At 44.6% G+C, this 12,845-nt stretch overlaps 5 protein-coding genes across 5 annotated transcripts; 3 read left to right on the forward strand and 2 right to left on the reverse strand.

Moving 5' to 3' along the window:
* Positions 1-27: 27 nt before the first annotated feature.
* GL218_08754 (Carboxypeptidase S1 like protein B) lies at positions 28-2,216 on the forward strand (the record flags this gene model as incomplete). The annotated part of the gene is made up of 3 exons (XM_033585562.1): positions 28-168; positions 236-521; positions 592-2,216. 3 exons carry the CDS (start codon positions 28-30, stop codon positions 2,214-2,216), a joined length of 2,052 nt encoding a protein of 683 aa, XP_033440594.1.
* Positions 2,217-2,386: 170 nt separating this feature from the next.
* Positions 2,387-3,649, reverse strand: GL218_08755 (Protein-lysine N-methyltransferase efm3; the record flags this gene model as incomplete). The annotated part of the gene is made up of 4 exons (XM_033585563.1): positions 2,387-2,508; positions 2,580-2,715; positions 2,774-3,334; positions 3,401-3,649. The coding sequence occupies 4 exons, from the start codon at positions 3,647-3,649 to the stop codon at positions 2,387-2,389; spliced, it is 1,068 nt and encodes a 355-aa protein (XP_033440595.1).
* A 1,740-nt stretch (positions 3,650-5,389) lies between these two features.
* On the forward strand, positions 5,390-6,265 carry GL218_08756 (putative prolyl 4-hydroxylase 9; the record flags this gene model as incomplete). Its single annotated transcript, XM_033585564.1, has 1 exon — positions 5,390-6,265. One exon carries the CDS (start codon positions 5,390-5,392, stop codon positions 6,263-6,265), a length of 876 nt encoding a protein of 291 aa, XP_033440596.1.
* A 2,692-nt stretch (positions 6,266-8,957) lies between these two features.
* Positions 8,958-11,220, reverse strand: GL218_08757 (UPF0588 membrane protein C20F10.02c; the record flags this gene model as incomplete). Its single annotated transcript, XM_033585565.1, has 6 exons — positions 8,958-9,936; positions 9,984-10,321; positions 10,372-10,484; positions 10,547-10,700; positions 10,768-10,977; positions 11,137-11,220. 6 exons carry the CDS (start codon positions 11,218-11,220, stop codon positions 8,958-8,960), a joined length of 1,878 nt encoding a protein of 625 aa, XP_033440597.1.
* A 794-nt stretch (positions 11,221-12,014) lies between these two features.
* On the forward strand, positions 12,015-12,799 carry GL218_08758 (Iron-sulfur assembly protein 1; the record flags this gene model as incomplete). Its single annotated transcript, XM_033585566.1, has 2 exons — positions 12,015-12,681; positions 12,762-12,799. 2 exons carry the CDS (start codon positions 12,015-12,017, stop codon positions 12,797-12,799), a joined length of 705 nt encoding a protein of 234 aa, XP_033440588.1.
* Positions 12,800-12,845: the final 46 nt, after the last annotated feature.

The raw sequence follows: 12,845 nt of genomic DNA on the forward strand, positions 1-12,845 counted from the left end.
GTGTACGTTTTTTCGACCTCGCTCACCATGTTGGCAGTACGCCTTCGTATGGCCATTGGCCTCTCGGCGCTGGTTCCATTTGCTCGCGCCCAGTTTCCACCAACTCCCGAAAACGTCACTGTCCTCAAATCTAAATTCGGCGACGGCGTTACGATTAGTTACAAGGAAGTGAGTATATGTACCTAGATCTATATATAATTGAAATTTTAAATTTTGAACCTGACCTCCTTAAAAGCCTGGTATTTGCGAAACGACACCGGGGGTAAAATCCTATGCTGGATACATTTATCTTCCGCCAGGTACGCTGGCAGACCTTGGAGAGGAACAGGAATACCCTATCAACACATTTTTCTGGTTCTTCGAAGCACGAAATGATCCCGAGAATGCGCCGCTGTCCATATGGCTTAACGGTGGTCCTGGGTCCAGCTCGTTATACGGGCTCTTTACCGAGAATGGGCCTTGCTATGTCAATTCCGACTCTAACTCGACTACTTTGAGCGAGTGGGCATGGAATACCGACGGTGAGCCTAATAAGCCAACCTTCCCCTCATATCATTCAATGGTGTGAATGCAAAGGCTAATACGTTAAAGTGAATATGCTATTCATTGACCAGCCGACTCAGGTGGGCTTGTCATATGACACATTGCAAAATATCACCGAGAACCTGGTCACTGGACAGACTCTTAAGATTAATGAGACTGATACAATTCCCGAGCAGAATGCTACTCTCCTAGTCGGCACGTACCCAAGTCTAAGCCGAAATCAAACCGCCAAGGGCACTCGTAACGCCGCCATTGCTTTCTGGCACTTCGCTCAGACCTGGTTCCAAGAGTTTCCAGGATATCATCCGAACGACTCAAGGGTGAGTATTGCTACCGAATCCTACGGTGGTCGGTATGGCCCAGAGTTCGCTGCCTTCTTTGAGGAGCAGAATCAGAAGATTGAGAATGGCACGTGGAATGATGAGGATGGCGAGAACTACATCATTAACCTCGACACACTCATACTTATTAACTCGTGCATCGATCGCCAAATACAATGGCCCGCATATCCGCACATCGCGTTTAACAATACCTACGGCCTCGAGACCGTCAATGAGACTATTTATCTGCAAATGGTAGACGCTCTCGATAAACCCGGCGGCTGCCGCGACCAGATCAACGACTGCAGAGCTCTGGCGCTTGAATACGATCCCGACAATATCGGGATTAACACTACCGTTAACAAGGTGTGTTCAGACGCCGAAACATTTTGCTCCGGATACGTCCGCGATCCTTACCTCGACTACTCGGGACGTAACTACTACGATTATGCCTCAATTAATCCTAACCCATTCCCAGCTCCGTTCTATAATCTCTACCTCAACCAACCTTATGTTCAAAAAGCGCTCGGAATTCCCCTCAATTTTACCCAGTCCTCAAGCGCCGTCGCTTACGCTTTCAGGGCAATTGGTGACTATCCCCGGCCGGGATGGATTGAAGACCTTTCTTTCCTACTCGAAAATGGGATCAAAGTGCATCTGATGTATGGTGATAGGGACTTCGCGTGCAATTGGATCGGCGGCGAAGCCGTCAGTCTGGCTGTGAACTACACGAATACCGAGAAGTTCCATGATGCAGGATACACAGATATCGTAATCAACGATACATACATTGGAGGACAAGTCCGGCAATACGGTAACTTCTCCTTCTCGCGCGTGTACGAAGCAGGCCACGAGGTTCCAGCGTACCAACCTGAGACGGCATACAAAATGTTCTATCGTGCCCTATTTAACAAGGACATCGCGACTGGCACAGTTGATCTCGTTGAAGCTGTTGAATATGCCACTGAGGGACCAGATGATACTTGGGCAATTAAGAATGAGGACCCCCCAGACCATTTACACTTCTGTTTTATATACGACACGTCCACATGTACCGAGGAACAAATCGAGAGTGTGCTGAACGGTACAGCTGTCATCATAAAAGGCATCATCAAAGATAAAAACTCGACTCAGCTATTTCCCGAGTTTTTCGGCGACGAGGATGATGATGGAAATAGCCAAGGTAATTCTTCTTCGTCGGCTACGCCCTCCCCATCTGCGACGAACACTGGAGGAGGTTCTTCGGCGACTGGAAGTAGTACCGCAGCTAGTATCGCTCGAGGCAGTATTGATATACGGAGCTTTGGGTTCTGGTCGGTCACTTCGGTATTGGTGTATGCTATTCTAGCTTAGTTATGACGAATAGCTAATACACGAGAGTGAAGACTTTCTAAAGTCTTAGGTCATAGGAAACGGCGTCTCTTACTTTGCCCTATATACACTGCCCTAATGATGTTTACCAGTTCAGATCCCTTGTCTTAAACTGACTCCAGCAACCCCGGGCTTATATGGATTCGAGCAACTCAACTAGGTCCAAGAATGGATAGTATTTTGATAGGCATGGCAGCCGCATAGAAGAGTGATTTTTGTTGACGCATCGGCTTAGGTTCGAACTTGATCTCTTCCACAGCGAAGCGGTGCTGAACTATGAGTAGTAGAGTGCTCCGTCAGTGTCACCAAATCCATATTTACACAGAAGAATATACAAACACATACCACATTCGTCTCTAAATTGTTGAAAGATTTCAGCATTCCGGACGACACTGGCTATAATAACTCTAAGCTTCGGGCTCCTATCAATGAGTTGATGCAATGTCGATACTAGCGCTGATATTGCCACCTCGTCATACGTCTGTACAGTATATTAGCATTCCATATCTATATTGGATTAAAACTAAATACGATCTTACAATATCGGCACCAATTACGATGTCATATGGGTTAGCGTCACAATCGTTCTTGATCCACGTCTCCCATAGGTTGCGGCCCCATGTCAAAGTTCCCGTTCGGACTTTCTCTTTGTCATCAAGACCATTCAGTGCGAGGTTTCCCTTCATAGCTTCAACGACTCCTTCATCGCCGTCTGTGATAGCAACGTGACTTGCATGCAAATGCTTAGCTAAGAGGATACTGAGAAACCCGGCTCCAGCACCCAGCTCCAAAATATTCTTTCCACGGACAATGCGCGACCCATAATCAGTTAGAAAGTACGAACCAAGATGAAGAGATCCTTCCCAGGTCCGGAAACCCGTTATTTGCGAACCTGATACCAAGTGTCGCCGTTCGAGTAGTGTAATTGTAGGTTCTGGTTGGTAATGGTAGTCATGGTAGTCATGGTTATCATCTGGGTTATACTTCTCTGGTAGGCAGGTGAATGTCACATATGCCTCTCCCTGAGCAGCCTGGAATTCTGGTGAAGTTCCTCTGGCCATGAAGAATTCAAAACAAGTCGTAAGCTCTTTAGAGACCTCCTAATAGAGTTAATTATGTGTCTGAGGAATTTCGGGGAGACTAAATGACTAGAACAAGAAACTTACATCTTGCTCTGAACTGGGTATCACTTTCTTAACCTTTGTGATAAGTTGCTTCAAAACCCGCACTTGATAGCTCTCAGGCGGCAACCTTGAATTTCCGTTTTCATCAAATAGGTGTTTATATAGCCATTTTTGTACATCGTCATTCTTAAGGAACTTAGCTGGCGGCCAAGCGAGAAAGTCGGGCTCAAATAGTTGCATATACTGCCGACGTAGGAGAAGTAGCTGAGGGTCCATCTCACACCCCGACATTCTGGGAGTTTTGTCGTTGTAGGTGATAGTATGATCTATTTACGATATTTACGAAATTAGCAACCCGCATGCGCCTAGATCTTAATAGGACGCCCAGGACACCTAGGATGCCTCCATGTAATATTTAATATAATGTGGAGCTGTGCTTGGTATGACAATTCTTATTTTGAGCACAATCCTTGGCGCATCAAAAGTTGTGCCCCTTTTCTTTGATACTAATGTGTAGATGCATAAATCAAGTACTGCTTGATGATAGCGGAACGTGATGGAAAAGTCTCGTAATATCTGTTGTACTGTTGTACCCAGCAATTCGTAAGAAGGTGACCTAGAAGTGATAGTTAGACAATAATATTTTAAACGTACTTCACGCAGAAAGGCTTCGTGTTATATGATATTCTGGTCTCTTGTGAAGAATCTATCAATGTCAGAAATGATGTTAGTGATAAGAATAAAGGGGTTTAGGAGGGGAAGAGATCGGTTCTGGGAATGTAAAACGTAATCTTTCCTATACCTATACGCTTGTGTAGAAGACAATCATGATGAGCATCTTAGATAAATCTAGTAGAATAATGCTCCATGGCCCATCGAGTTTTTAATTTCAGATTCGGATTTTTATATAATTGAATAATAAAAACGGTACACCATCTCCACTAAAGCCAATTAGCGTCTGCACCATTTGCAATGTTAAAAAGATCTCGATTCGTCTAGTGGTTAGGATACCTGCTTGTCATTCTGATCAGTCTGTATGATTAAATACGCAGGTGGCCGGGGTTCAATTCCCCGATCGAGAGATATGGTTGTTAATATTTTGCTTGGCTCCTTTTTTTTTTTTTTTTTTTTTTTTTGGTCTTTATTTCCTAATTCGCATTGTTTGATAGCGACGATTATATTATGTTGTATGCATAGTACGCCCCAGGTGAAGTTTCGACCAAAGTGTTATTTCCTTATAGCTATATTTTAAGCTCTATGTACATGTTATAATTGTATTGCAACCTAATAATAGTATTCGTAAAGCCCTATTAACCTGTCGAAATTGACCAATAGTTATAAAATAATTCTATAATTTTATCATGCTGGGGTTAATAATAGGTACCTATATACTATGTAGGTAGATGGGAATCAATAAATTCATAATAACCTTGCTATATGAAATTTCTCTCTATAAGTTTTAATGATCCGATGGCAAGTTTTATATAAGTCCTTTTCCAGAAAATCTTCACTGCGTCGAGTACGGGATAGTATTAACATTATTATTTATACTTGGTCACATATACCGTTAATAGTATGAATTTGGTTCTCATGGTTGGCACACCCTTGATAATTAGTGTCAATTATTAATTCTCATAGGTAGGTTGATGTTCATAAATGTTCCATCCGGGCATGGGCATGGGTTGATACGTCACATTGGGTAACCAATTTTGTACTTAGTTCTCCAATGGGTCGCTCTCTTCCATTTCGGAGAATCCAGGCTTTTCAGCCTGCATGCGGTGTCACCACTCATGCCACCGGCAATGGTTAGCTTCAATAGCTGTGTAGAGGATTATATCGGAACAAGGCACTCCGAGTACGTCAAGGGGATCATATGTTGTAGAAACCTACCTCTTACAGTGCCTCAGAGAGTCGTCAGCTTTTTCTAGCTCGCATTTGACTTACAATTATGTTTGACAGCTTCATCGTTGTAAGTTGCACTATTGTAGCGTCGACTACTTTGAAAATATATTACGTTAGTTGTAAACCATCATGACCCCGACATCTCGACCTTCAGGTATTCTGGCATTGGCTGTCGCCATAGTCGCCCTATTAACACCGCTCATCTATCAAATTGCATCCCCATCTGTCATTTCGATATATCCGTATCTAGCCTCACTCTCCTCCTTGGCTTCTAATATGTTTAGTCAAGACATTGAACCAGTTGCATCATCCTTCAGTTGTCTTCCCCATCATTACACGACCGAAATCATCTCTCTCGACCCCCTTGTTATTTACATTGATTCTTTCCTTGCGCCGACCGAGATAAAGGCTCTGCTCGAAGCCGGGTACTCTGCGTTCTCTCCCTCTCGGGTCTATAAAAGTGGTCATAATCAGGGTACACAAGATCGGACATCATCGTCTGCTGGTCTACCACGCGACAACCCTGCAGTACAGTGTGTACTAGCTCGTGCCGAAGCTTTCCTCGGTACGATGTTAGACCCTTCTCGAGATGACATTGGCCCGCCACAACTCGTACGCTACACTGCAGGCCAGCGCTTCAACAGACACCACGACTGGTACGATCGGCCGCAGCCAACACGGCGGGGTATGCTGGGGCGGGGAAAAAGCTGGAATCGCATCGCCAGCTTCTTTGCTATTCTAGAGGATCAGTGCACGGGTGGTGAGACGTGGTTCCCTTTTGTGAATACAACTGCGTTATCAAAGGCAAATGAGAATGGCCAGAGGCTTTGGAGGAACCATGAGGATGGTGGCTTAGCTTTCAAACCTGTAGCTGGAAACGCGCTATTCTGGGTTAATTTGTTTCAAAATGGCACAGGAGATGAACGAACTGTCCACGCGGGCCTCCCAGTAGTAGAGGGCTTGAAGACGGCAATGAATATCTGGCCTAGGAAGTTCTATGCGTGAGGCATGAGCTGGTACTGTTGATGATCGGTCTTGTACTACAAGTAGCAGCAATTTGGAAATCGTCTGAATAATCCGTAATACTACCTCAGTAGATATTATGATACGAGAAGTCAAACGTGTGGAAATATTGTTCCTCACTAATCTACTTTAAAAGTAGGTGTTGTGGTATGATCGTCTTCTTTATTAGACATCCATACATGTACCACCATCTGTATATGATAAATTCTTAAAGTACCTAATTTTAACGTTGTCAGTTTCTTAAAACTTACTAATCAGGCTGACAGATATGGCTAACTGGTTGCTGATGATCTACAATAACTTACGTGGTGGATACGTTACGCAACTTGAGAGGTGGTATTCGCCCCCGCAACGTTAACTAGAGATATGTTTACTTTTCATTAAGGGGTGATATATATCATGTTATAAATCCAGGCGGTGTGCTGGGAAATCAAGGGTAGAAAAACAATAGATCACATATCAAAAAGGAACAAAGAACATAGGTAGCCTAACATCTTAAAGACGGTTATTGGGTGGGATCAGAGTAATCCCTAATAGAAGCAGCCGAGACTGACCTCAAGGCTCTGACCGCATCTTACGAGATAAGTATTTAAAGCTCTGGGCCCCTGTAAAAGTACACCAATCCTCTGCCCAACTTATAGTACATATGTAACTCGCCCGTTGTACCTAAGTTAGGTAGAGTAGAGTAACTAGTCGAATATAGCTATACGCACCGAGGATAGAATAACGAGACCGTATACTCTAAACTAACTAGTAAATAATTACAAAGGAAAGTTAACCCGATAGGCATGTTGACCATTAGAAATAGCACCCCAGTTAGCAGCAACCACACAAAAGTAAGCACCCAATATGCTGGCTGACCACTAACTACTCCCTACATATCTACCCCAACCACGACGAAGCACAATTCTCGCAAAAGAATTGGCTGTGTTCCGGATGAAAGTCGGGATATTGGTTGCTGCTGGTAGTTACGCTGCTTCGTCCGCCTTCGTACTCCAAAGGGATCATCTGACCTTATCGTGCGAGTTCGTCAATATGATATCACGGCGGAGGTGTAGGTCTGCTGCAAGGCCCGCATTTTCTATAAACAATTTGCACATTTGCTCCATCGGTGTATACTGCGTGGTAATCGTCCAGGCAGGGGGCGATGCATTTGTCCTGGATTACACGGTTGCAGTTGGAGCAAAGCGTTCGTTCCCAGTCGCACATGATGATGTCTAGCGAAGGATTTTAGAACAGGTCTCGGGTATAAATAGTAAACACTTGCACATACCTGAGAAGATGCTTATACTAGATATATACTATAGTTTAGATGTATCCAAGGAGTTGTTTGCGAGCCCGTAAGATATATTATAATAGACTATCCTTTAGCTTTATACACCCGAACAAATAACTGCTCATTATAGATGATATCACATCGTTCTCATAACCACTAGACTGCCATCGCGTCACCTAGTCAGTGTCGAGTGTAGAGGTTACATAGGAATTTCTCCAAGCAGCGAGAAGGCACTCGTATCTCGCATCTAATAGGTTATGTGCTGGGGGGGTATGAGAGATAGGAGAGTGGTCGATTAGGATGAGAAGATGGGATGCGGAAGTTTTTGGTGCTTCAGACGGTGCTAGCAAGAACAAATAATTTTGGTTACACGTTGCGTGCGGCTGTCTATACTCACCCGATTTATACAGCGTAGTATTCTCGCAGATAACGATGGGGATCTTGTAGTCTTACGCCGATGAAGGGACACCACGGGACACTACGGGACACCATGGGACACTGAAATTGGCGCGGTTTGGTATCCAAATGTCCATAGTATTCGGGCGTAGTCATTGCCGGTAGTCGCCAAGGGCGGAATATAGGTAGACATTAATTATAGAATCCATCGGGTATCATAGGTACTAATGCTTATAGAACTTCATCCTCATATGACTAATAAGCGTAGCAATAACGTATGGCGATCCACGAAACTGGAAGCTTGGGTCCGCGAATAAGAACAACGTGCCAGGGGAAGGCCTACAATGTGCGATCCTACCTCGAGCATCAGCACGAAAACAGCCCACCTAGCTAAATTATCGAATTACCTACATTAGGTATCTAGTAGACGTTTACCCATAGGATAGCATAGGGCTATTGGTAGAAAACTAGCATATGCGGTTCCAAAGTTGACCCATAACGAGAGTTCAGACAACGAAAGGGGTTAGCAAATCAATAGAAACTAAAATCTCCGGTCTTTATACGACTAGTAGTAGAATTTTGGCTCATCATCATGTTAAATTCCAGATATGTACATAACTTCTCATATTATTAGTAGTTCATCGTTACGCCATGCAGACTGTGATGGAACCTTGGCGATACTACCCTATTCTATCACCCCCACGGTTTCACCGTTCGTCTAAGGTTGGAGCTCTTACAAAGTCCTACGACTTGATCAATATTCTTGGCATAATGTTGTTAGTCATAAATCGCCCACAAAATCAGGGTCCTTCTACAGTACTAAACCCATTCGCCGGATTCCTCTCACGGTCTTTTATGTCTTTTTCTGGCAAACACCACAGCACTTTATGACTCATGTAGTATCTTACACACAGCACCAGTGTTTATGGTTCCTCGCTTCTATTTTTTGCATGAGCACATTCTGATTCACATCTTAGCCTGGGGTCGTCCTGTCCATATGACTTAGGCTTGGACGATAACCTGAACGTCTGCTACCGTTGCTCGTGCCATCTTCTTAAGAAGTGTCCGTTCATCGGCTTCACGATACCTCTCCCAGCCATCAAGCCCTTCCCTTGCCTGGATACTCAACGTCTCGTAGCCCTGCTTGATCACCTCCACCACCTCAGTACTAGTGAGGTTCTTTTTGGAACTATCAGAGTCCAACATGGTTTTGTAGTGCGTACTCACGCTAATAAGCGTGCCTATTGAATTTGATGGTCGGCTTGCTAGGCGGTAGGTGTCGCGGAATTTTACTAGGATCTCACCACTCTCGACAACTTTGTAGAACAGGTCATCATAGGCAGCAGGCGTAGGAAGAAAGGCTTCACCTGCAGAGAGAGAAAGGGCCAATAGGTTCACGACCAGATCCAAGAGAGATTCATAATGGGAAAGCCCCTTGAGATCAGAAGAATAAGTAGTGAGGAAACGAATAAGAGATAGCAGAGAGCGAAACAGCTCAGACCAATGGTATTGCAATCTTGTCCGTGACCGCGAAAGGTACGAGATGATACGCAACATGATACCAACACACAAAGTGTAGAGGCTGACATCGAGTCTGCGGCGCAGATTATGGTTGATGCCATCTATCATAGTGTCTAGAACGCTTGTCGCCAAGATGCGTTCTCCCCGGACAGCTGGCAGGAATGGTTGCCGTTGGCGGCAGAGTCTGACGGCGACTTTACTCTCATCGCTACATATTCGCTTACATAGCAGCTGGTCCTCAATAAGAAGCCGGAAAACCATTAGACTGAGATGAGCATAGTTTGTGGCTCTGGTAGAGAGGAAGGCATGTTGAAGGAGGTAAGAGGTTAGTGATAGGAAACTAGAAATAGGTTGCTCTTCGCCCTTTTCAGCAGGTAATGTGACGAGGGTGAAGCAGAATAGCTTATTTGCGTGACTGAAATCATATGCACCTAGTAGCACAGCAGCATCTTCGCCGGGCCTAGATAGGTTAGCCGAGGCCCTGGAGTAAATGGGATGCCATCTTACAATTTTGCGAACATCTGCTTAGCTACCTCTGGGTCGTATGTTGGTTTCTGATGTGCCTTTGCACCAGGAGTAATAGCACCAAGTCCGATCATGGTTAGGGTATTACTGATGGACCACCCTTCCGGTAAATCCTGTAGAATATCGACGTATTGACTTCTTAAACTCCGGCAAGTATGCCCGACGCATCGAACGATTTTCCGGATAGCAGCCTCATTAACGAAATCGTTGAGTCGTAGCTGGTAGGGGTTCTGAAATTCAAATTTGTTGTAATTTGCCAATAGGCCTAATAAAGTAAATGGCTCCAGGACCTTTCCGGAAGATTCCGAGTCTTGAATGAGCTTGGCTACGTCAGTCTCGGGTCCCGACTCATAGTGGGAAAGAAGCCAACCTTCATTATGGCGGGGAAGAGATCCCGCTGTATGAAATATGTTAGAATACTTGTCTGGTATGCACCCGAGGTGATGGATAAGACAACATCCACGGCCTTTTGCCGAACTTCCACTATATTCCCGCGATTATCAGTATCTTCCTCGCCCAGGTCACGAAGCAGAATATTAGCCTACTTGATTTGCCATTACGAATTACCCCATCCAGAGCCCCTACAAAATCGGTGAAGACGGCATCAACCTGGTCTAGGCCCGCCAACACAGCTATGATATCCGAGCTCGGGTTTGTATATTTCTTAGGAAGAATGGCAGAGAAGAAGGTTGTTAAAGTCTATGTATGTAATGAGTTAGAGATGTGCTCATTGAACCGTATTTCAGAGTTCGACTTTATCATATACCTCAAGAGCATGTAGGTCGGCCACACCATTTCCTTTTTTCAAGCATTCCACAGCCCGGAAGAAGAGCTGTTGGGTTTGCGACTGAAGGTTTATTAAGTCGTCGGGTCCTAGGGCGGCTAGAATTTGTTGCAAGAAGGGTCGGTCGGGCTTCAGGAGGAAGAACTCTCGCCAGAAACCCTCGGCTTTTTCTCCGTCCGTATCGATATCATCCTACTCAAGCGATAGAAGAGTCAGCGACTAAGCAACTAAGCGACTAAGCGAGGACTAGATGGGCAGGATGGTTTCTAGAACAGGCCGACATACCTTGAATTCCCATTGTCAGCTTTTTGTCCAATCCTAAGATCAAAAGGAAACCCGAAGCTCTCGAACCTTGAATAACGCTTCGTACAGCTGATCAACTTTCGGTTGGAAGGTTTCAGGTCGAGCCTGTTGGGTTAAGGGCGAGACTTCCATGACCGATGATGATGATGATGATGATGATGATGATGATGCATGAACAAGCGACACATGAACGCAGTTTATATTATACCATAGATATGGGTTATGGGTGGTATCATCGCAGTAGCAAGTAGCAAAATAGGTGATATGCCGTGAGTCGCGTGTTATATGAGTGGTTCTGAAAAGGGTCTTCTTTGTGCCAATTGCAACTATGCTAAATCCTTAAGTCGACAACTTGAGATGCTGCGTCGCAATCATTAAGAGAAATGGTAATCGAGACATGCGACACCATTCGTCTGGATGTTGTGTTGTACTGTGTTAAGTTGTAAAATCAAATCCGTGTTTTGCACTGTACGTAGTTGTTAGCCCTTTGTTATCAATAAGTACCTATGTACTTCCTAGATCCACTAGATTACGTAACATTCACATGTTCATATGTGTAGGTGGTACCTAAGCAAGTATCTACCGGGAAAAGCCTTATTCCGCTAGTAATTCCATCAGACCGGTAAACTTAGTGTAGTTGACCAATAGAAAACCCTTGATTGGTCCGGTCAGAGCCGGGTCGCAAACCTTATCGACCGATGTCATCAGACATCCGGTTCTAAAGCTGCTTTCAAAGCAATTTACAATTTATTAATTTATTACATACATTACGTACATTACATACATTACAAGCCCGTTGAATTTCCCATTGGTTGTGATAGTTAACCACTTATCAAACCTACACTTTCGTCTCATTAGGAATTTATGGGCGCAATCTTCCCTTTCCTTTCCTTATACATTACGTTATCTTTGTCTATTATAGCATGATGAATTCCCCTCGCATAGCGTTATCACGAACTTGGACAGCCTTATCCGGTCGTCGCATTGCCACATCAGCCCCGAAACTACTCCCTTGCGAAAGCCTTTTGCGACAGTTCTCAAATTATCAACCGTGGTATGCGCCTTCAGAAAAGCTCCAAGAAACGCCATCATACCAACCATACCCCCTAAATACAAACCCGGGTAGATCATCGCAACCGCGCAACGAACTTATACCAGATACCTCCACCGCCAGTCCCATACCAAACATCCACGAGACACGACCACTACCTCAGCCAGAGCCAATTACACATCCTGATGTTGCCTTCACAGAACAGGAGGCACAAAAGCCGAAACCAGCCCCTCCGAAGCGCAAGCTCAGACCACGCAAAGCCGCGTTAAAGCTCACTCCTTCAGCAGTAGAACATCTCCGCGGCTTGCTAGACCAACCAGAGCCAAAGTTAATCAAGGTGGGCGTACGCAATAGGGGATGCAGCGGTCTATCATATCACTTAGACTACGTGGACAAGCCTGGAGCCTTTGACGAGGAAGTTGAGCAAGATGGAGTAAAGGTCTTGATCGATAGCAAGGCACTATTCAGCATAATAGGAAGCGAAATGGACTGGATTGAGGATAAGCTGAGCCAACGGTTCATATTCCGGAATCCAAACATAAGTCAGTATTTCTCATATAACACTTATACTTATTACTTGGGAGATACGATTAGATATGATTAGATGCTAACCTATGCATAGAGGAGGAATGCGGCTGCGGAGAATCGTTTATGGTATAGTAGTGAACAGCAAGCGATAATGAGTTAAGATACCATTCATCTGCAT

Source organism: Daldinia childiae, assembly GCF_008694065.1.
Source record: "Daldinia childiae strain JS-1345 chromosome Unknown Scaffold13, whole genome shotgun sequence".
Taxonomy (NCBI): domain Eukaryota; kingdom Fungi; phylum Ascomycota; class Sordariomycetes; order Xylariales; family Hypoxylaceae; genus Daldinia; species Daldinia childiae.